The following is a 21,705-nucleotide window of genomic DNA, read 5'->3' on the forward strand; positions in this document are numbered from 1 at the left end:
GGCTGGCACATAGAAAGCAGTCAATAAATTATGCAATTAATTTATGCAAACTGTTGTTATTAAGTGTCCTTGAAAAACAATAAGGTAGCATTATATAACTGATACTGAATACTCTTCGTAATACATGGCCCTGTGAAACTGGGAGGGGCAGAACTCTGTGTACACAACGATAAAAGCCATGTCAAAACTACCTGTATGCACTATGTATTCAGTTGTATGTGGATTTAAAAACGCGTGCCTGGGGGCTCCTGGGTGGTTCAGTGGGTTAAGCCTCTGTCTTCAGCTCAGGTCATGATCCCAGGGTCCTAGGATTGAGCCCCTCATCCAGCTCTGCTCAGCAGGGAGTCTGCTTGTCCCTCTGCTCCTCCCCTCACTTGTTCCTTCTCATTCTCTGTCTCTCTCTCAAATAAATAAATTAATTTACAAATAAATAAAGATAAAGAAATCTTTAATCTTTAAGATCCCATTCCATTTTCAAAAATGTAAAAAACAAAACAACCAAACCAAACCAAACAAAAAATCTTGGTTAGTTCTTTTTTAAAAAAAGAACTTAAACTTTAGGACATTAGGTTTGTTAAGTTTTGGACAAAATGAGCAAATATCCAGCAAACATCCAGCACTTACTCCAAAACTGTCCTTTCTGCAGGCAAGACAGACAGCACCAATCGACAGGGATGGCAGACAGCACCAATCAATCCAACCAGTGGGGACATCCCTTCCCAATGAGCAGACAGATATTAAAAATCCCTCTCCACACCATGTTCCAGGCAGCCAGTAGGAATTGATTCCTCTTGACAAAGGAGCTGAAACCTCTTTGCCAACCCAGATCTCAAACATGACCTCCAGAAATTCCTGAAACCATTGGAAATGACTCAGAATGTTTCCCTCAGGGAATCTGATCCTGCTGAATCGTCTTCTTCCCTGCTAACCTGCCCCCACCACTCTCGCTATTCCAGAGGGATTTGGAGTCCTTCTGCCCATCCCCCCTCCTTTTTACAGAAAAAGAAACCGAAGCCCCAGAGATTAAAAGACTTCTCAAGGTCACAGGATGAATTTGCATCGAAGTCATGGTAGTGAAATAGAGTGGCTTGAGAGAGGCGGTTCTGGGATCAGATAGGCCTGGGAGAAATTTCTCCCTGGCATCTTACCAGCTGGGTGATCTTATCTCCGGTGTGCTGGTTTCTTCCTCTACAAAATGGGGCTGTTTGCAATGCCTAGTTCCAAGAGGTTTGGGAGAATCCAACCAGCGGGGTCTTGATTGTGGGAGCTGTCCAGTTCGCCCCCAAGAGCCCAAGTCCCAACAAGGCAAAGAGCCGAAGGGCTAGCGCTGTTTCCTTTCCAATACACTTCAAGGAGAAGCTTGGTAAACATCCAGGCTGTTTTCAGCCCCTCGGTGGAGTAGGTGAGATCACAGATCTCCGGGCCCGTTAGGAAGCCTCAGACAGGGGCTGTGGGCAACGTCTCGTGAGATCACGTTGGGGAGGAACGCGTGCATCCCACAGTAGGGGCGCAACAAATGCAGCCATGGTTTCCCAACAGAGCATTGGGAGAGCCCGCTGCTCTCCGTGGGAGCGCAGGGAAGCTGAGGCTTGGGCACCAGATGAATCTGCTTTCAGCTCTACCTCCGCCACTTTGAAGCTACGCGACCCCGGGTGGGTCATCTCCCCTCCAGGGCCCTATCTGCAAAATGACTTCAGGAAATTCAACACGTGGGCTTGGGGAGAAAACCCGATGAAGCAATAAATGTAGAAGGCAGGCCAGCGAGAGTTACTGTACTCTAAGTGGTCATGGTGACACCAAGAGTTAATTTTTATTGATCCTGATGGGTGTCGTTTGCTGTCCTACACGCTTTACACGAAGCGAATTATAAAGTGCTGCTGTTAATAATGAGGATGATTAAGCAACTTAACAAAGACCAACCTAACCTTGTTCTGCGGGACTCAGAGGCCCCCACCCTGGGGGCAGAGACCAGGACCCAGACTCTGTATCCGATCCCCTCCCCCTCGGCAGGCGGAGACGTGTTTGAAATAAAGTTTATTGAAGTTTCTGTCGGTATTTACATATGATACACGGCAAATAACAGAGCCAGCCCCCCCCCCCCCCCCCCCTCCCCACCCCGAGCCCCCCTCCCCCCAGCCTCGTTAAAAATCGCTGCGTAAAGACAGGTTAACTGCTGAGGTCCCCCCTCCCCCCTCCCACCTAAGATGCAAACTAAAAGCCCCCGTCCCTCCCCTGCCCCCTCCCCCCACCCCGGGGGCTTTTCTGGTTTCGTGTACAACACTGTGCTACCTCGCCCCCGCCCCCCAATGGGGGGAAGGGCGAGTTTCTGGTGACCTTCCCCCCAAATCTGTCCAAGGGGGCGGACGGACCCTTGAAAGAGGCCAGAGTTGGGGGTCTAAGATGGGAAGGGGGACTTCAATGAGGGGGAGTGCCAGAAAATGGAAGACTTCGAGGTTTGGGGGGTTTGGACCCCCGCTACTGCCTCTCCCTCCCCCGACGGGGCCTCGAGGGGGAAGAGGCCGGCACAGGTGTGGAAATGGCACGGAGGAATTCCCTCCACCCTAGGGTCTCCAGCCCTATTGTGTGGCGTGCGGGGCTAGATGCACCTAGAGGCTTTGGGTGAGCGGAAGGAAGGAGGAAGGGAGAACGAGCTCGAAGAAGAAGAGAAAGAAAAAGAAGCCAAGGGCAGCTGAGAAAGCAAGGAGATCCTTCCGATGGCGCCCCCTGAAAGGCAGGTGACCTTCAGGAGGCCGAGAAGAGCCCAGCCGGTGAGGAAGAATGGGACCTCCCAGGGGAATAGAGAACTGAGTTGGGGGAGGGGAGACACCGAGTTGAGCACGCCCAGGCCTCCAGCCTCCCACCCCACCCTCAGCTGCGGGCGCAGCAAAAAGACTGCCCGCTGCACCCGCCGGCCCAGAAGATCCGGAGATGAGATTGGGCGGGGAAATAGAGAAGTCGGGGCCGAGGCGAGAAGAGGCTAGTTGGCATTCCAGGCGGCTGCCCAACCTACTCTCCAGCCCAGCGCCCCTGCGGCGAGGCCGCAGGCTGCGGGGCTCAGGGTGGGTGGGCGCCTGCACCGCTGGCCCCCAGCGTGCAGTGCGCGGGGCAGGGAAACCCGCCGCCGGGCGCTGGAGGGGAGGGGAGGGTCAGAGGGAGGGGGCGGAACCAGGGAGAAACTGGGGGCCCTCTGCGAGTGGCTGGGACGGAGGAGGTCGAGAGACCCCGAAGGGGGAAGGAGCCCTTGGAAAGTATAGGGAGCAGTACGGAGGCGCGGGGCCACCGAGAAGAGGGCGGGGCTAAAGCGTGCGCAGCATGGGGGGGGGGCGGGGTAGTGAAGTTCTGAGGGAGGGAGTGGAGCCCTGGGGCCTAGAGACCCCCAAGGGGAGAGGTGGAGGAGGAGGAGGAGGAGGGGAAGGAGAAGGGAGAGCCGAGGGGCGGGCCTCAGCAGGGCGAGGTGGAGATGTGCAGGTGGTCCGGGTACTTGATGGCGGGAGGGTAGTTCTGCGTCATCTGGATGGAGACGTCGCTGGAGATGTCGGAGGGGCTGCGGCCGCGGCGCCACGCCTCGGGCTGCAGAAACTGGCCCGAGTAGTCGGAGCAGTCGCTGAGGCGCGGGCGGTAGAAGGCCGGGTGCGGGCGGTACATCTCCTCCTCCGCGTAGCGCTTGGTGAACAAGTACACGGACATCACGCCGGCCCCCTGTGGCAATGCGGGGTCAGGGTCCCAGAGGCTGGCCCCGAGCTCCCAAGGACCCCAAGACTCCAGACCCACCCCCCAGGCCCTCCTCTCTCAGACTCAAGAGTCCAACCCCCTCCTCCCTCATTCCCTGGAGTCCAAACCCCCAGCCCCCTCCTCCCTCAGACCAGGAGTCCAGACCCTCAGTCCCTCCTCCCTCAGACCCAGGAGTGAGTCCAGGCCCCAGCCCCTCCCCCACACCAGGACCCCAGAAGTTGGGAGCTGCCAGACCCTCCTCCAGGACCAAGGGTTACGTCCTTAGTCACCACCTCCCTTTTAAATCCATCATCTATGCCCCCAGTTTCCTCTTCCTCCTGAGCCCAGGAATGAGCCTCCCTCCTCCAGACCAGTCTCCATTCCTGTCTGGGCCCCACAGACATCACCTCTTTGAGGAGGAAGGAGGAAGCGGCGAAGGCAAAAGACCACCCATAGCGATAGTGGAAATACTGCTCAGAGCTGCTGGGCCTGTTCATGACCTCGTCGTTGATGCTGGAAATGTAGAGAACCAAGCCCACCACCAAGGAGAGGCCTGGGGAGCAGAGAGTGCCCTTGGTATCTTAGCAGAGGGTCCCTCTCTCCAGCCCCAGCCCCTCCCCCATCTCACCACCATCCCCTCCCCTTTCCTCCCAGCTCAGTCCTGAACTAAACCCATTTTTTGAAACCTTTTTGTGTGCTGGGCCTTGGCCGGCTGCAGGGATTCTGGAGACAATGAACTTTCTCTTCCCCCCTCCCCTAATCTACAGTCCAGGAGTTCACAGGCAATTGGGGAAGGCAACTAGGGACACTGGTGGGTAGTCACATAAATGGTGATATGCGCAGTCAGGGAAGTAGCAGCACAGAATCCTGTGGGTCCAGGAGAGACACCAACCCACCTAGGGGACGGGCAGGGATGGTGGGGGTGGTGCAGGGGAAGTCAAGGAAAGCTTCCTGGAAGAAGGGCCTTTGTCCAAGTCCTAAAGGATGAGGCCTGGGGAGAAGAGTACACAGTTATACCACGCTAGCCAGAGGGAACAGCGTGGCCAAAGGGTTGGAGAGGGAGCACCGAACTGATCCATCCATATAGCCAGAACACCGGCCCCAGCCACAAAATATGAGGCCAGAGAAAGGGGCAGAGACACGGCCATAATGGGCCTCAAATGCCAAGGGCACTAGGGAGCCATGGAAGGTCTGGAGCAGAGGAAGGGCAGGTTCAGTTCAGAGTGTTAGAAGAACCCTTGCAGGATGGTTGGTTCTGGGAAGAGAATGAAGAGAGAGACTAGTTGTGACATGCCAGGGGGACGAGGATGAGGCCCAAGTTGAAACTGTGGATAATAGCCACAATGTCAGTAATAATATTAATAAAACAAGAGCAACTGCTCGTATAGGTCTTGCCCTGTACCAGGCACTGTTCTCAGTGCTGTGTATGTATCAGCTTCTTCAAACCTCCCAGCCACCCCTCCAGTGGGTATCATTTTTATCAACACTGACAGCTGAGGGAACAGAGGCACACGAAGAAGGTGCAGAGGAGATGTCTGCATTGAGAAATTGTTAAGAGGCAACTACCACTTCTTCAAGCTGAACCTCTTTTAAGCAGCAGCCATACCAAGTGTGGCTTAAGGAGGTGATCAGGTGTCCTACCCTAAATCAATCCAAGTCATCCCCATCGGCATCATCCCCCAGAATCCGACAAATAAACACTTGTGTGCCCCTTGCAATCTGTATTCCTTCCACTGCCTGCAACAGGGGTCGGCCAACGACGGCCCATGGGCTCCATCCAGGCCACCCCCTGCCTTTGTATGGCCTGCGAGCCAAGAATGGCTTTTCTGTGATTAAACTGTCGGAAAAAAAATCAAAAGAAGAGTGGTATTTTGTGGCATGTAAAAAGTATATGAGTTTCATTTGGCAGTTCCTCCAAGTGTTAAAGATAGAATTACCACATGACCCAGCGATTCCCCTGCTAGGTATCTCCACCCGAGAGAATAGGAAACATATGTTCACACAAAAACTTTGCATGAATGTTTGTAGCAGCATTCTTCATAATAGCCGAAAAGTGGAAACAACCCAAGTGTCTATCAACTAAATGAATAAACAAAATGTGGGATAGCCGTATAAAGGAATATTATTCAGCCAAAAAAAGGAATGCAATACTGATTTATACTGCCACATGGATGAACTCAGAAAATAAGCTCAAAGAAAGAAGGCAGATACATAGTGTATGATTCCATTTATATGCCATGTCGAAAATAGGCGAATCCATAGAGAGAGAAAGTGGAATAGTGGTTGCCAAGGAGCGGGGTGGAGGGGAGATTCCCACTAGCTGTCGCTAAAGGGTATGAGGTTTCTTGCTGGGGTGATGAAAATGTTGTGAAGTCAGGCCCCAGGGGTGGTCCCACAACCTGGCAAATATACCACAACCACCGAATTCTGTGAACTTCATGTTTTGACCATGGTAGTATCTCGGCTTGCAAAGTATATGGATTCCTCATGTCAGGGTGTGTAAATAAAATGTTACTGGGGGCCTCTGGGGGGCTCAGTCATTCGGCGTCTCTCTTCCTGCCTTCGGCTCAGGTTATGATCTCAGGGTCCTGGGAGGGAGCCTGCTTCTCCCTCTCTGCCTGCCGCTCCTCCTGCTTGTACTCGCTCTCCCTCTCTCTGACAAATAAATAAGTAAAATCTTTAAAAAAAAAGTTTCACAGCATATTCTTCTGATGAGGCTGGGGTAATGAGGAAATGAGCTGTTCTGCGTTGCTGGTGGAAATGCAAAATGGCCCAGCCCCAGTGAGAGGGCATCTGGCCATGCCTGTCAATACCGTGCAGGGGTCGGCCCTTCAACTCCGCCATCTAACCTATAGTAATGACCCTGGAGCTCTCTGTCCATCCATGCAAAAGGACACAGATGCATGCTAATCCATGTCATTACCCGGAACTACAAAACCCTTGGAATGACCTACAGGAACTTACACAGAGGATTAGTGGGACAGACTGGGAAACATCACGGAGCAGAGGACCGTGTCACTGTGAAATGAGAATGAGCAAGGTTCCTGGGAACTGGAGTGGAGCTCAATGATAGTCCCAGACTCTGTCACTCGGTTTAAAAGAAAAAGTAACACTCAAAAGAGTATACAGGATGCTAGCTCTTAAGCAAATAAATAAGTAAAATAAAATACAAATGGGCATCTGCTTATTTTTGCAGAAAGAGACACAGTAAGGAAAGCAAACGAATGAGGCTGGTCACCTACAGGAGCTGGAAGGGAAGAGAGGGAGGGACGCTCCTAGGAAGGGAGCGGTGCTCTTCTGAGTACATATTTTTGCATGATTTGGACCCTTGGAAGAATGCTCATCGTTTATACATTTAGAAGCTAAGATCAACAAGGATGGGGACAGAAAGTCTAAAGTTGGATACCAACAAAAATAAACATAGCTAATTTTCTATCAAATGATGATACCACCCCAGGAAGGGGTAAAAGTATTCTAGTAACTCTTGGATACAGTACTTTGATTACATTTCACTTTAAAGACAAAAGATCCGCAAAGAAACCTTGAACCTTACTTCTTTCTGGGAGAGCAGCTTAGAGGCAGCAGCCCTTAAGCAGTTGTAGGGCTGAGCACATTTGCAAATATACTGATATTTAGGGAGCTGGATTCTGGTGCTAAAAAAGGGAAGACACAGATCAGAATGGCCCAAGATGAAGAAAACCCCGGGTGTCAGTAGCAATGAGCATACTTAGCGCCCGGCTTTTGGTCTCTAACAGCATTCCCCACTAAATAAGAAGCAAGGGCTTCCAGAAGAAATCGCTCATTTGAAGCCTGGGGAGAGGCAGTAAAATTGTACTTGGGCCACAAAGGAAGGAAAAACTCAAAAAACGAGAGGGACACGTCAGAAGAGGATGCAGGGACTAGTTTGAAAGGGGATCCCTGATCCAACTAGGGACAAGTGGAAGAACAAAAGGAATAATGGAAGTAAGGCCCGTAGCGGGGTACCTGCATGACTCAATTTTGGCTCAGGTCATGATCCCAGGATTGTAGAATTAAGCCCCAGGGATGGGCCCCATGCTCGGTGGGGAGTCTGCTTTTCTCCCTCTTCCTCTGCCCATCCCACTCAGTGTGGATGCTCACGTATGCACCACACTGTCTCTAAAACAAATCAATAGTGGCTCAGTAGGCTAAGTGGCTGCCTCTGGCTCAGGTCATGAGCCCAGGGTCCTGGGGTCAAGCCCCACATTGGGCTCTCTGCTCAGCAGGGAGCCTTCTCCCTCTGCCTGGTGCTCCCCCGCTTGAGTGAGCTCTCTCTCTCTCTCTGGCAAATTAATAAATAAAATCTTAAAAAAAGAAAAGAAACAGCATAGAACGTGCTGAATTTTTAAAAAATGTGAACCCATACTGACATCCGTTTTAAAAATAAATAATAAAACAAAAGAGAAAAGTCTTCTTTTTGGTGGTATACATGTAGATGGAACAGCAGATTTACAAAACACCATTTCGCAACCCTACAAGTAATCTTAGGATCCCAGCCAGCACCGTCAATGGCATTAAATCATGTTATATCTGTCTGTATGCCCGACAGAACCTTCCCCTGGAATATCTATTAATTATAAAGAGATTTTCTTTTAGACCCCCTTTATCATAAAGGAACCTAACATCCCATCTCAGACAATCGACTAGAACTAATGCCACCAAAAGCGGGGCAGACAGATACTGTTCACTCCTGACGCGAGCCTGCCGTGACTCCATTTACGTAGGATTCCTGCTGAAAATGTGTAACCCGAATCCATTCCTAAGAAAACCATGGGCATTCTACTAGACGACTGGCCGCTCTCTTCAAAAAAAAAGCCAACATCAAAGATATTTCTTTTTTAAAAAGGCGCAGGCGCTCCATAAAAGATAAAAGGCCACAAAAGAGACAGGACAAAGACATACAAAGCATGATCCTAGATCGGATACTGAATGGGGGGAAAATGACTCTAAGAGACAACACTGGGACAATTGGTGAAATCTGAGTATGGACTGTGCTTTAGCTATAAGATTGGACAAATATCAAACTTCCTGAATTTGGTTATTACACCGTGGTGAGAAGAGGGAGTACACTTGTTTTTAGGAGATACTTGCTGAAGTATTTAGGAGTGAGGTGTTTGTAACTTATGTTCCAGTGGTTCATAAACTTAGGTCTGTAAATATCTCACATACGATATATACACTTACAGATACATATATACATAGAGAGAGAGAGAAAGCAAATGTGGCAAAATATTAAAATTTGGTCCAGATGAAGGGTATATGAGAGTTCACTGTTTTATTTTTGCAACTTTTCTGTAGGTTTAAAATCTTTCCCCCAAATTTCAGTAGAATGGGGGAGGGTTTTACCTTCCCAAGGTACCAAAGCATTACCTGGCAAACCACATATTAACTGGAAAGAGGAAAATGTGCCTTATCAATGAACAGCCCCGATGGTCACCACTTTTATTAAGGGTTCCGACGTGATCAAGTTTCTACCTGACAGTCTTTGTCACCTGAAGGGCTGGGATATAAGGAGCAGGCACCAGCTCTGCCTCTGTTTGCTTGCCAAACCTGTCTAACCCAAATCTAATAAAGCCTCTAGTCTAGACAGAACTTGCAGGTTAGAAAACACAAGGAAACAGGAGCAAATCAAATGATGCCTAGTCAAACCAACCTAGGATGTGGGGCATTCTACATGAGGCCCTGGCCTCCAGTCTTCAAAAGGACAATGACGGGGGCCAAGCTGGTAACACCTGAACCAGTGATCATCCTTAACATCTCAGGAAGAGCCAACCAGGCATTCTTATGTGTCTGCATGCAGTGCGGTAGGATGTAAACAGCACCCCCTATCTATGAAGTATTTTTGGCCTCCAAAAAAGCACCCCAAAATAGAAACAAAACCCACAAATCTGGATTGGGTCAACAGCAGTTTTATAAGAAAACAGAGGGTTGATTGAGTACCTTGCACCACAACAGAGGAGAGAGAGAGCACAGTGAGAAAACTCAAAGGTGTGGGCATTCTACAAGACAAACGACCAGATTTCTTCAACAAATAAATGGCAAGGAACCAATAGGGGAGAGACTATTATAGATTAAAAGAGGCTTCCGAGATCTATCAGCTAAATGCACAAGTGGAATTTGAAACCTGATTTGCAACAAACTAATTGTAAAAAAGCATTTATTTATGAGACAAGAGGGGGAAGTTGAGCATTGACTAGGTATTAAATGATATTAAGTAGCTGCTCTTAATTGTTTGGGCATGATGGCTATGTTAAATAACAAAGTACTTATTTCTCAGGGATATACTGGAATATTTGTGCATAAAATGATTTAATGGTTGAGTCTGCCTTAAAATAATGTACTGAAGTACAGAAGGGAGATACGGCAGAATGACTAAAAAAAGATTCGCCATATGTTGATAACTACTGAAACTGAGGGAAGGATACATGGGATTTCATTTATTTATACTATTCCTTCTATATTTTTGTAATGCAATTCATTTTAGAAGTCAGTGTTGTAAAAAAGAAAATAGTGGGGGAACTAGTCTAGAGTAAAGGAGACGTGAACTAAATGCCGTGTGTGAACCAAGTCTGAATCTCAGTGGTGGTGGTGGTGGGGGGGAGCTATAAAAGGCATTCTTTAAACAATGGGACAGTCTGAAAATGGGATAAATTATACTATGGAACTATGGCAAAATTTCTTGGTATGATAATGGCATTGTAGGAGAAGAATGTCCTTCCTCTTCAGAGATGCATACTACAGTGTTTATAAATTAACAGTCATGACGCCTGTGACTTATTTTGAAATAGTAAAGACCCAAAAAAGTACATGTGGAGAGAAAGAGAAAGAGAGAAGGAGGGAGGGGTGCCTGGGTGGCTCCATGGATTAAAGCCACTGCCTTTGGCTCGGGTCATGATTTCAGGGTCCTAGGATCGAGCCCCACATCGGGCACTCTGCTCAATGGAGAGCCTGCTTCCTCCTCTCTCTCTGCCTACTTTTGCTCTCTGTCAAATAAATAAATAAAATATTTTTTTAAAAAGAGAGAAAAGGAGGGAGAATATGGCAAAAATATCAGCAAAATGCAGGATTTAGGTGGAGGAAGGTAGGCTAGTGCTCATTGCACTATTCTATCAATTTCAAAGTTTTCATTAAAACACTGGAGCGATTGAGATAAAATAATGCCCCCATCACTCTCTCCACCAGAATACTTGGAACTAGCCTATTATTTCCTCCTGCACCCCTACCATCTAGCACAAGATCCAACACGTACTAAACACCAGTTGAATGGATAAGTGTACCTACCAAGCAACTGGGGCTTCTGGAAAAGATTGTTAATTGCTTCCCCTTTTTGAACCCATGCTAAATCCCACCATTCCTTCATTTTCTCTAAGAATTAACCTTTCCTTGCTCTGAACTTCCATAGCACTTTCAGTTTCTAGTATTCCATGATTTTGATATTCAAGAAGAGAGGGTCCACAAAGTATTACGTGATGGAAAAGCATCTGAGATAGGTCTAGAAAGATGAGCAGGTTTAAAGAAAAGAAGGAATCCCACAGTCCACACTCACTCAGGTACCCTAGTCCAATGCAGGGGAGTCATCCTGATTTTACTCTCTCTCTCATCCAGCAAAGATGTTCAGTCATCATGTCAAGTCCATTTTACTTCCTCCATCTCATAAATCAACACTCTTCTTGCAACCATAAGTTTTCTCAACCAGTTAAAACTTACTTTATATGCTTTTACCATTACCCCTAAATCCTTGTCCCCCTGCTTTAGATCCTGGTTCTTTCTAAAACCCAAACAAACTCAATCCTTCTCTTATCAAAATTCTTCCTTGAGGCAGGGGGGGGGGGGGGCGGGCAGACTCAGTCAGTTAAGCGTCTGCCTTTGGCTTAGGTTATGATCCCAGGATCCTGGAATCCAGCCCCACTTCAGGCTCCCTGCTCAGCGAGAAGACTGCTTCTCCCTCTTCCTCTCCCACTGCCCCTGCTTATGCCTTCTTGCTCTCTCTGTCAAATAAGTAAATAAAATCTTAAAAAAGAAAAAAAAATTCTTCCTTGGCTCCTTACTGACCAGAGGAGGTTTTTCATTCTTCCGCCTGACATTCTAGACTCTTTGATCTGATTCCTGCTAACCACCCAAACACACACCTTAAACTCCATATTTCACATTGTAGTTCTAAGTAACAGTCTCTGCCAGGTGAATCAGGGACAAGAGTTGATAAGGAAACAAATATTTCCAAAGAGAAAGAACGTTTGCTGTTCTTTGTTGCTTTCGCTTTTATTTTTAGTAATTGAAAATCACATGAAAACAATCACAAAAGGTAAGTTATTCTTGCCATTCTTTCTTTTTCTTGGACATTTTATAGTAGCTCTGGTTCTCCAAAAATAATCTTCTTTCCCCCTTTTACTCTTTTCCTCTTTTTCTCCCTCCTTTCTCCCTTCCTTTCTCTGTAATCCAACTCCTACTCCCTCTTCCCCCTCACCCCACCTCTGTTTCAGAATTGCACAGTAGGCAAGAATCACCTACATTCCAGGCTGAATAGAAACAGCCCAGCCTTAGAACAATAGGATTTCAGCACCATGGAGAGCTGCACATGCATCTACCTGTGTTCCATACTTTCTGGGGCATTAACAGATGCTGGAACTTCCACCTCCATACAAGACACTATTCTTTCCTCACTTGAAAAATTCTCCCTCACCCTTTCAGCTTCATCTACTCAGACGTCACCTCCTCTTGGAAGCCCTCCTAAGTCATTCCCCCCTCTCCACCACCCGACTGTGCCAAGTGAATGCATCCTCCCCTTTTCCAGAATGCCCTAAGTTGTCCTTATCACTCCTCTCTTATACAAATACTTCAATGTGTACTTTGTACCACCAATTCATCTAGGCTCTGCAGACACAAATAAGATCATGCTTGTAAAGTTCCATATTTGTCAGAGTTTACATTCTAGCAGGAGACGGAAAACGTGTAACATGACAATAACTATGAATAAAATACAAAGCATGCAAACTGATGGTATAACGTGGACAAGGCAACATTACATACTGTGGTCATAGAAAGAAACCCTGAAGAGAGAAAGTTTGAGCCCTTTGAGTATCAGGAGGAAGAGACTTCCAGGCATGGAGGGCTAATGAGTGTAAAGTCTTCATGTGGGGCTGAGATGAGCGTTTTCAAGGAATAGAAGGAGGCCAGTGTGGCTGAGGTTGTAAGCAATGGAGAGAGTGTTAGTGGGTTAGGAAATGAGGTCAGAGATCTGAGCATTAACTAAATCCTAGAAAACCTTGTAAGCTAGCATGGAGAGTTTGCCCACGTGCAGTGGGATTGAAGCAGGTGTGTAGTTTTGATGGACAGGTGGCTGGGGCTGTTCTGTCATTGACTGGATTGAGCATTCACCTAGGATTCAGCCACATAGTCAGTGCTCAGTGCAGAGCCACACAATGTAGGATGTCTGTGTAAATGCTTGAGGAGCAAATGAAAGTGCACATGCAAAGGACGTGTTGAGGGCCAGAGGTTAGGACAGGATTTGCATGGGAAACCTGCTTCTTCTGACCTGGAAAAAGAAAGTCAATGTCATTCCAGCCTCCTCCCTGCTTCTCTTGCCAACCATATCCAGCCAGTCATCTGGTTCCATTGATTCTTCTGTCAATATCCTTCTCTGTCAAAGCCATCCACTTGCTTTTATCTTTCCAGCCCCAGCCCCAGCTACTCATACCCACACCACTGCATTAAGCTTCCTCCTTGGTTTGCCCATTCCCCATCTCTTTCCTGCTCGTCCATCCCTGAAGATGCTTAAATCCCAGGTGAGACCCTGTTCCTCCTCTGCCCCAACCCTCCCACCCCTTTCTTCAGAACTGAATGCCAATGCCACTATCTACCAGCCCTTAGGCAACTCCTGTCTCTCTCTCCAAGTCTTGGGAACATGAACTGATTAGACTAGATTATTCTGTTCCCAGATCTAAGATGCAGTTACTGTCATCCTTCCCTTTCCATCCATTTAAATCTCCTTCATTTTTTGGGTGCCTGGGGGCTCAGTTGGTTAAGGGACTGCCTTCAGCTCAGGTCATGATCCTGAAGTCCCAGGATTGAGTTCCCACATGAGGCTCCCGGCTCAGCAGGAAGTCTGCTTCTCCCTATGACCCTTCTCCCTCTCATGCTCTCGCTCTCTCTCTCTCAATCTCCCAAATAAATAAAATCCTGAAAATATAAAAAAATCCCCTTCCTTTTTATGATTTTTTTAAAGTAGGCCCCACACCCAGCATGGAGCCCAATGCAGGGCTGGAACTCATGACAGGAGATCAAGACCTGAGCAGAGATCAAGAGTTGGATGCTCAAAAGACTGAGCCATCCAGGTGCCCCCCCCCCATTCTTATGATATTTTAAAATTTTTTATTTCTTATTTACTACCCTATTTTTTAAGCAATCTCTACACTGTCAGGGTCGAACTCATGATCAAGAGTAGCTTGCTCTACTGATTGAGCCAACCAGGCCCCCCATATTTTGATGACGTTAATTGTGGTGGGGCAGCATAGTGCCACAGGGAAGGCCTGGGTGGGAATCCTGCTTCCACCATGGAGCAACTTAACCTCTGGGTGCTTCTGCTTCCTCACCTGGAGAATGACAACAACGACATCTGCCTTATGAAATAAAGACAAAGACTTCACGTAAAGCACTTAGAGCTTCCCCCAACCATGGCACTCAACCAAGTGTGTATTATTTTGGTTGCTGCTGTCACTACAACTATGAATGAACAAATGTATGTTTTTACTGAGCACGGGGTCAGCCCTTCACATCTGTGAGGAGACCAGGGGCTAGCAAACGACCACATATCCCGGCACGTGTTTTTGCACGGTTTTCGAACTAAGCATGGTTTTTACATCTGTAAAAGGTGCAGGGGGTTGGGGTGGAGGAAAAAACAAAGGAAGAAGAACTTTTCAGGGGCGCCTGAATGGCTCAGTGGGTTAAAGCCTCTGCCTTCGGCTCAGGTCATGATCCCCAGGTCCTGGGATTGAGCCCCGCATCGGGCTCTCTGCTCAGTGGGGAGCCTGCTTCTGCCTTTTTCTCTCTACCTGCCTCTCAGCCTACTTGTGATCTCTCTCTGTCAAATAAATGAATAAAAAAAAAAAAGGAAAAAAAAAAGAAGAAGAACATTTCATGGTCATGAAAATTACATGGAATTCAAACTCCAGGGCCCATAGGCAGGGTCACTGGGACACAGCCACACCCATTGCTGCACCTCTGCTTCATTTCGAGTTATAATCCTACAGTTCACAAAGCCTGAAACACTTACTCTTCGGCCCTACACAGGTTTGCCAGCCCTAGACCAGGGTTTGTCCTCTAGACAACTCCATCAATGAAGGCTCCTTTCCCCTCTCCTTTCTCTGTAATTCAACTTCCACTCCCTCTCCTTTCTCACCCCACCTCTGTCTCAGGACTGCACAGTAGGCAAGAATCACCTACATGCTAGGCTGAATGGAAACAATCTGGCCTTAGAAAAATAGGGTTTTGGGACCATGGAGAGCCCATGTAGTTAAGGGGAAGAATTCGCACCCAGGTCTTTCTAGGTTCGCAGTAGCATGAACAATCAGTCACTACACCTCGGAACCATGAAAGCACATGACAGACTCCTTGAAGTGGGATGCACGGGCCATAGTCTATGACATGAACTCGAGGAAGGGCTTCTAGAAGTAGGGTTCAATCCCCCTAAATTTCTCTACTGTTACATCAGAAGCCTGACATCCAGTCCTGACAGCACCACTGATCCTCAGTGTGGCCCTGGGACATCAGAGCCTGGAGGATCACAAGAGCGTGAGTTTGGGTTTGGGGATGTAAACACCCTCTGGACCAACCGCCCCTCCTCCACGAAGCTATGCTGCCCCTTCTGTGAACAGCAAACAATGGGATCTTCCCTCTACTGTTTTGGGTGGATTGAATTAGAGTCTCCCTGCTTCCTACCCTTGTCCCACTTTCTCTCTCTCTAGGCCACTATTTTTCGGTATGAAAAATGATGAGACTTTTCTGCTCGACGCTCTGGGATGGTGATATCGTACGTGTCTTATTTTAGCTCCACACGCCATGATTCAAGTTTACTGGGAGGTTGCACCCTCGTTTCTCTGGAAAAGGTCTCGTCAGGGTAGGCTGGAGGCACAGGGGAGGTTTAGCTGGCTGAAGAGCAGGGACGTTCAACCCTTTGCCAATTCTAGAGAGGGACCTGGGTGTAGGCCCCAAGGGACAGTGTGGAAGCCAGCTGGAAGCGGGGTTTGTTCATAAAATATCAACTGGATGAAAAGGACGTGACCGGAGTTGATGAAATGATGTTGAATTAATTTGAACGGAGTCAGAATGGACCGGATGGATGAGTTAAATGTGTTAGGCCTGGGCTGACCTGGCCTGACCTGAGCTGAGAGGGACCGAATTGGACCAGATAGTGCTGACACTGGAGGTGGGTGGCGCCTGAGAAAGAACTCTGCTCGGGAGCTCAGGACACTCGGTTCCCCCCACCCACTCCCCGCCCCCCCGCCCCTCCAGCTCAGGCTGGTGTCTTGGGCAACTCCCTGCACAACTGTGGGCCTCGGTGCCCCCGTTTAATCAAGTGAGTTCTAATAATAACTCGGCAGCAGAGATGTTACGGGAAGGGTGTGAGATCGCTCAGGCACAAGAGCCTTGTCTCTCAAAAGATAAAAGAAAAGACAAAGACTGAAAAGTAGCTAATGACACGCAAGGTGACATATTCAGGATGAAGCATATGGACACAACTCACACTGAACCGCATAAAGAGGTAATAATAAGGTGGGCTGGAAGATGGACAGATGGACAGACACAGCCAGTCTAGTCACAGGGTAACGGTTGACTCTGAGTGGTGGATTCATGGGAGCCCACTCCAAAATGCTTTCCACTTTTCTGTTTGAAAATTTTTCAAATAAAATGTCGCACAGAAAATATAGAGCTTTGATGTATGTTAACTGCTAAAATATCAGGAGGGGTGAATGGCAAGTGTGTGGGCCCAGCTCTGTGTCTCCAAGGTCCCGTGGCCCTGAGCCACCATCTGTTTGTACATCCGCACAATGGGACTGTAAGAGAATTTGTCTCACAGGGCTGTGGTATCAGAACGGAGCCTAATAAGCACCTAATAAATATTATTTAGAATGGGGTCCCCTCAGCAAGCTGTGAGACGGGTACTGCTATCTCCATTTCACAGAGAAGACAAGTGGCGCTCAGAGAGGTTGGGCAAACCCTCCAGGGTCACACAGCAAAGAAGTGGTTTTCTTAGTGGAGGAGGGACCACAGGCTCCTAGAACCGAAAACAGTCCCAGGCCCTAAGTCCTTTCCTTGAGCTCACCGGATAAGATGAAGAAGATGCCAGAAACGAAGGCCAGAATGGTCCTCTGCGGGCGGATGTGGCCAATGTTACTGATGACGAAGGCCGTGAACACTAGGAAGAGACTGACCATGGGAAATGGGGTGGCCGTGCGCACCGTCTCTGAAGGAAGGGTAAAGGGAGAGACAAGGGGTGAGGGGGGCCTCGGAGGGTGACACCTCCCCATTCCCCTGGCCACGCCTCTTGCATGGCCCCGCCCCTTAATGTGGCTCCTCCCCTTCCGGATACTTCATTGCTGACCCTTTCACCCAGGCCACACCCTTTAAATTGACACCCCCCCCCCCTTCCTGTGGACTCCACCCACTGCCCAGGCCCTGCTCCTTCAACCTGGCTCCTCCTCCTCATCCAACCACTGCACTTCCTCCCCGCCACCCCAACCCTTTCCTGGTGCTGCCCTTTCTCCCAGGACTCCCCCCTTTGTCGAGGCCCCCTGCTTCCCCTCACTCAGAATATTCTCCGTGTTTTCCGTCACCAAGTTGATCTCCGGTTCAAGGAAATACTCCGAGGCCACACAGCGACCCTTCTCCCGGCCTGGGGGTAAGAATTGAAAGCACAGCTAGATGAGGGGCAGGTGGCACCGTGGGGAGACCCCAGGTATATGAGGCTTGGTCCAGGGATTACTGTCTATACTATTCTGGTGGGGGAAGGCGGGGCAGGTCACAGAAGGTCTGGGAGCTCCTTTTCTGGGCTTTTCTGGAGACCCATGGTTGGAGGACAGGACTGGAACTCCGGGTCCCAATGAGGAGGGGCTGTGGGCCAGAACTTCTGAATCCCTAAAGAGGATTGGCGGGAGGGGGGTTCCAAGGAGGAGGGTCTCTGTGGTCGCTGGAGGGCATGAATTCTTTATTCTGCCCATTCAACACTGGAACTATGCAGGGGACAAGCTCTGATGCTAGACTCTTGCTTCTAAGTGGGGACTCTCCAGGGATTAGGGGCTTGGCATGGGGGCTCTTAGATCCAGGAAATAAAGGGCTAGAAATCGGGTCTCCGGGTAGAAATTTGCCTCCCCAGGAGAGTAAACAGGGTCAGTTTCTGGATATCTAGACCCGAGGGATGGAAGTGTGGATAAGGACCCTCGGGTCCCAGGCAAGGCAAGGGCAGTTGAATGGAGGACAGGTAGGGTCTGTACCTGCGAAGAAACAGACTCGCCAGAGGCCGGCATGCAGCGCCATCTTGACCTCCGTGGTCTGGTTCTGCGGCAGCACCGTTCCCTCCTCCATGTACAGCCAGTAATCAGTGCTGACCGCGATGCCCACGAGCAGCAGGCCACACGCACCAAACACGCTGCTCAGCAGGGTCAGGGCGCGGCTGCTGCAGTGACTCATCCTCAGCGGCGGGGGGCGCCCTGCGGGGCCTGAGACGCGAGAAGAAGCTGCGGCCTTGGGAGAGCCCTGCTGGGACTAACTAGAGTCCCCAACTCCATGCAGCCACCTGGGACACCGACCCCAAGCCAGAGACACCATTTCATAAACTAAAACTTCTCAAATCTGACCTCCGTGCCCTAACCCATGACCGTATTTCTGGATTTGAACCAGTGACATCAACTGTTGACCCTCAACCCCAGAACTGGTCTTCCCAAACCTGACACTTGTTTCTGGCTCTCGGTCCTGATGAGAGATACCACACGGGATCCCAGACCCCAGGATCAGCCTTCCAACCCTAACCTGCAGCCCAGACCCACAGACTGAACCTTAGCTCCAACCATGTGCTGGACCTGGGTCCCAAACTTCATAACTATGAATAGGAACTCAGTTTCCATATTCTCAATGCCAGAAGTAGTCCCTCCAACTCTCACCTTGTGCCCTGATCAGAGACCTTAACCCTAGACACCAGACCTCCCCAGGATCCTTAACCTTGAGCCTGGGCTCAAAAACTATTACACCGATCAAGCATTTCAATACTGGAACCACGCAGATTTCCCCAATGCTGCCTCCTGGCATCCTGGCCCCTTTCTTTTGGACTCTGTTAAATAACTACCAGAAATCCCCCAAGTAGGTTACTAACCAGAACCCTAAGCGTCCTACTAACCAAGGACCTACTAACCAAGACCTGAGCAGAGGTCTAAACCTAGGTGTAAACCCTTGGACTCTCATCTTGACCTTTAATAGTTAAGTCTAACACCAGGACTGTGACCCATGACCTTCTCACTTTGATCCTGTGCCTTGACTTTAATTTGGTACCTCAGTCTGAGATCGTGGCTCATGACTCAGATCTCAGGTTTCAGAACCTGAATTCCCCCCATCCCAGATCCAGGTAGGGCTCTGAACTTAGGATGCTGGGACTGTCCTGGATCCCAGGACACTGGGACCCTGAGACCTGGAGCCTGGATTTTGGCTAGAGATTCCAGAAAGTCAAAACCATGATCTGGGATCCCCTTCCCCTGCAACTCAGCACTCTAACCAGAGTACCCTAGGCCATCCTTGAAACTAGGGATCAGGGCTCTGAACCCTAAAATCCCAAATCAGGAAGCCCAGGATCTTCATCCTCCTCATCCCCTTGGCCATCACAAGATCCCCAAATTCCCTATCAGAGATTTTGGACTCCAATTTACATGCTAGGACTCCCAATTACAAAACTCTTTTCAACATCTCGCCTGGAACCCCTCTGACACCAGGCCCTCAAAACAGGAGATCCCCAGTTCATAGCTGTGGCCTTGCGAATTCCAGTCAAATATCTAGAGATTCTAACCCGGGAGCTCCTAATTTCTTATCTACCACGCTGACCGCCCCCCCCCCACAACTTTTCCCCAAACTGCATAATTCCAATTTGCAGGACTCAACTTGTCATCCCCATTCTATCTCATCCTATCTCAGCCAAAGACCATCCCTGAATACCAGTGATCCCCATTATCTTTTCTAACTATGAAGGTTAAGACCCCAAAACACTCCCCAACAATGCAGCCAAGACTTGACACCTGGCTAATCGTAATTCTCAGAGCCTTGAAACTCTGCCCCATGCCAGCAAAGATCTTGGCAGACAACTTTCATCACCCCCGCCCCTCCCCCACACCTCGGCATCCAGAGCCCCCACCCCACCAGGCCCCACCCCCCAGCCTCCTGGAGGAGTCAGGGATCCGAGTTTGGCCGAGCTCTGACCGGCTTTTCCTCCCATCCCCCGTCCCAAGGCTTGACCGCCAGCTGCCTCCTGTTCCAGCCCGCTCAGCTCAGAAACAAGCATCGAAAACCCAGTCACCCCGATTGCCTAGTCCCAAGTAGCTGACCTCAGCTCCCCCCCGACCCGCCCCGCCCCCCCCCCCCCCCCCCGGGCTCCTTGGACTCCCAGCTGGGACCTTGCCCCTTGACACCTTTCTACTTCCCCTTTGAAACCCCCTCCTTCTTCGCTCGGAATCCGTCTCACTCCAAATGGCCCGCCCAGATCGCCTCATTCTCTTCCAGCCCTTCCTCCTTTGGGACCCTCCCCTAGGCCTGGAGCCACCTTCTTACCCTTCTTTATCTAATGCAATCTCTCCTAGATTCAGAGATTCGGATCCCAGGAGTCCCATTCTCCAAGCCCCAAGTCCAAACTCCGTCTCCCTCCAATCTCTTCAGGAACGTATTCCCCGTTTCTGGGGACCCCTTCTCAGACATGTCCTGCTCTCACCGGGCCCGGGCCCTCCCCACTTCCTCCAGGACCGCCTCCCTCAAGGACCTGGCCCGCACCCTCCTCAAGGCCCACGATCCCTAAGACTCGGACATGAAGAGTCTTGGAGCCCCACTCCAGGACTCTAGGACCCCGTCCTCCCGGATTCCTTAGGCCCAATGTCCCCTCACCCCCCCCAATGCCTCCCGAACTCGGGCGTCCTGACCGCCAGAATCCCACACCCCGGGGCCACTCAGACCCCTTTTAGCCCCAGCCCCCAGCTCCCAGCCACCTCAAGAGGAGCCCCCACTCCTTCCAGGACCCTCCCCTCGCGCTCACCTCGCTCAGGGCTGGGCGCACGCTCCGGGCCGCGGGCCCCGCAGCCGCATGACCGGCCCCGCGGCTTGCCCCGGCCGCCGCCGCCGCCACCGGGGTCGCCGATGCCCGCGCCCCCCGCCCCCGCCCCGGAGCCCGGCGTCCCGGCCCCCTCCCGGCCTCCCACCCCCCACCCCCCGCGCCCGCGGCCTCACTCAGCGGACGGCGGCGAGAGCTGGGACCCGCGGCCGCTCATTGGCTACTGAGGAGGAGGGGAGGGGCGGGGAGGGAGGGGGAGGCTGCAAGGAGGGAGGGAGATGGGCCTTGAGAATGGGGGAGGCAGGGAGGGAAGGAGAATAGAAACAGAGGCAGAGAGCCCGAGAGGGGCAGGGGCACCCTGAGAGGCAGACAGACAGAGCCGAGGATCTAGACTCCCACCGAGACCTCGAGGCTGAGGAATACTGAGACTCGCAGGTCTGGCGACTGGGGGAAACACAGAGGGGGCCTGAAAGAGACAGAGAGAGAGAAGGAGAGGCAGAGATCAGGTCTAAGACCCCGCTGTCCTCGGGCTCAGAGCTTCTGGGGCTCTGGAAGTGGACAGATCAGAGAGAGACAGAGAGACAGAGAGACAGGGAGACGCTCACAGGCCCTGGGCTGAGAGATGCTGAGACCCAGACACCTTGAGCTAGGGAAAGAGACAGACAGAGAGAGAGACAGAGGGAGAG

The 21,705-nt window shown here is 50.2% G+C and overlaps 1 protein-coding gene across 1 annotated transcript; it reads right to left on the reverse strand.

Annotated features, from left to right (window-relative positions):
• Positions 1-3,355: 3,355 nt before the first annotated feature.
• CACNG7 (calcium voltage-gated channel auxiliary subunit gamma 7) lies at positions 3,356-21,099 on the reverse strand. Its single transcript, XM_059382442.1, has 6 exons — positions 21,005-21,099; positions 18,216-18,440; positions 17,531-17,617; positions 17,048-17,188; positions 4,119-4,264; positions 3,356-3,699 (listed from the first exon to the last, which is right to left on the reverse strand). Exons 2-6 carry the CDS (start codon positions 18,409-18,411, stop codon positions 3,442-3,444), a joined length of 828 nt encoding a protein of 275 aa, XP_059238425.1. The 5' UTR covers positions 18,412-18,440; positions 21,005-21,099; the 3' UTR covers positions 3,356-3,441.
• Between the last annotated feature and the right edge of the window lie 606 nt (positions 21,100-21,705).

This window comes from Mustela nigripes, chromosome 17, assembly GCF_022355385.1.
Source record: "Mustela nigripes isolate SB6536 chromosome 17, MUSNIG.SB6536, whole genome shotgun sequence".
NCBI classification, from domain to species: Eukaryota; Metazoa; Chordata; class Mammalia; order Carnivora; family Mustelidae; genus Mustela; species Mustela nigripes.

Bases quoted from the DNA above. Each gene is read 5' to 3' on its own strand.
- CACNG7 (XM_059382442.1), bottom strand. From the start codon at position 18,411: ATGAGTCACTGCAGCAGCCGCGCCCTGACCCTGCTGAGCAGCGTGTTT. The intron at 17,618-18,215 runs GTACAGACCCTA...TCTTACCCCCAG, and splicing joins GCGAGTCTGTTTCTTCGCAG to GCCGGGAGAAGGGTCGCTGT. The intron at 17,189-17,530 runs GTGAGGGGAAGC...CCCTTCCTTCAG, and splicing joins AAACACGGAGAATATTCTGA to AGACGGTGCGCACGGCCACC.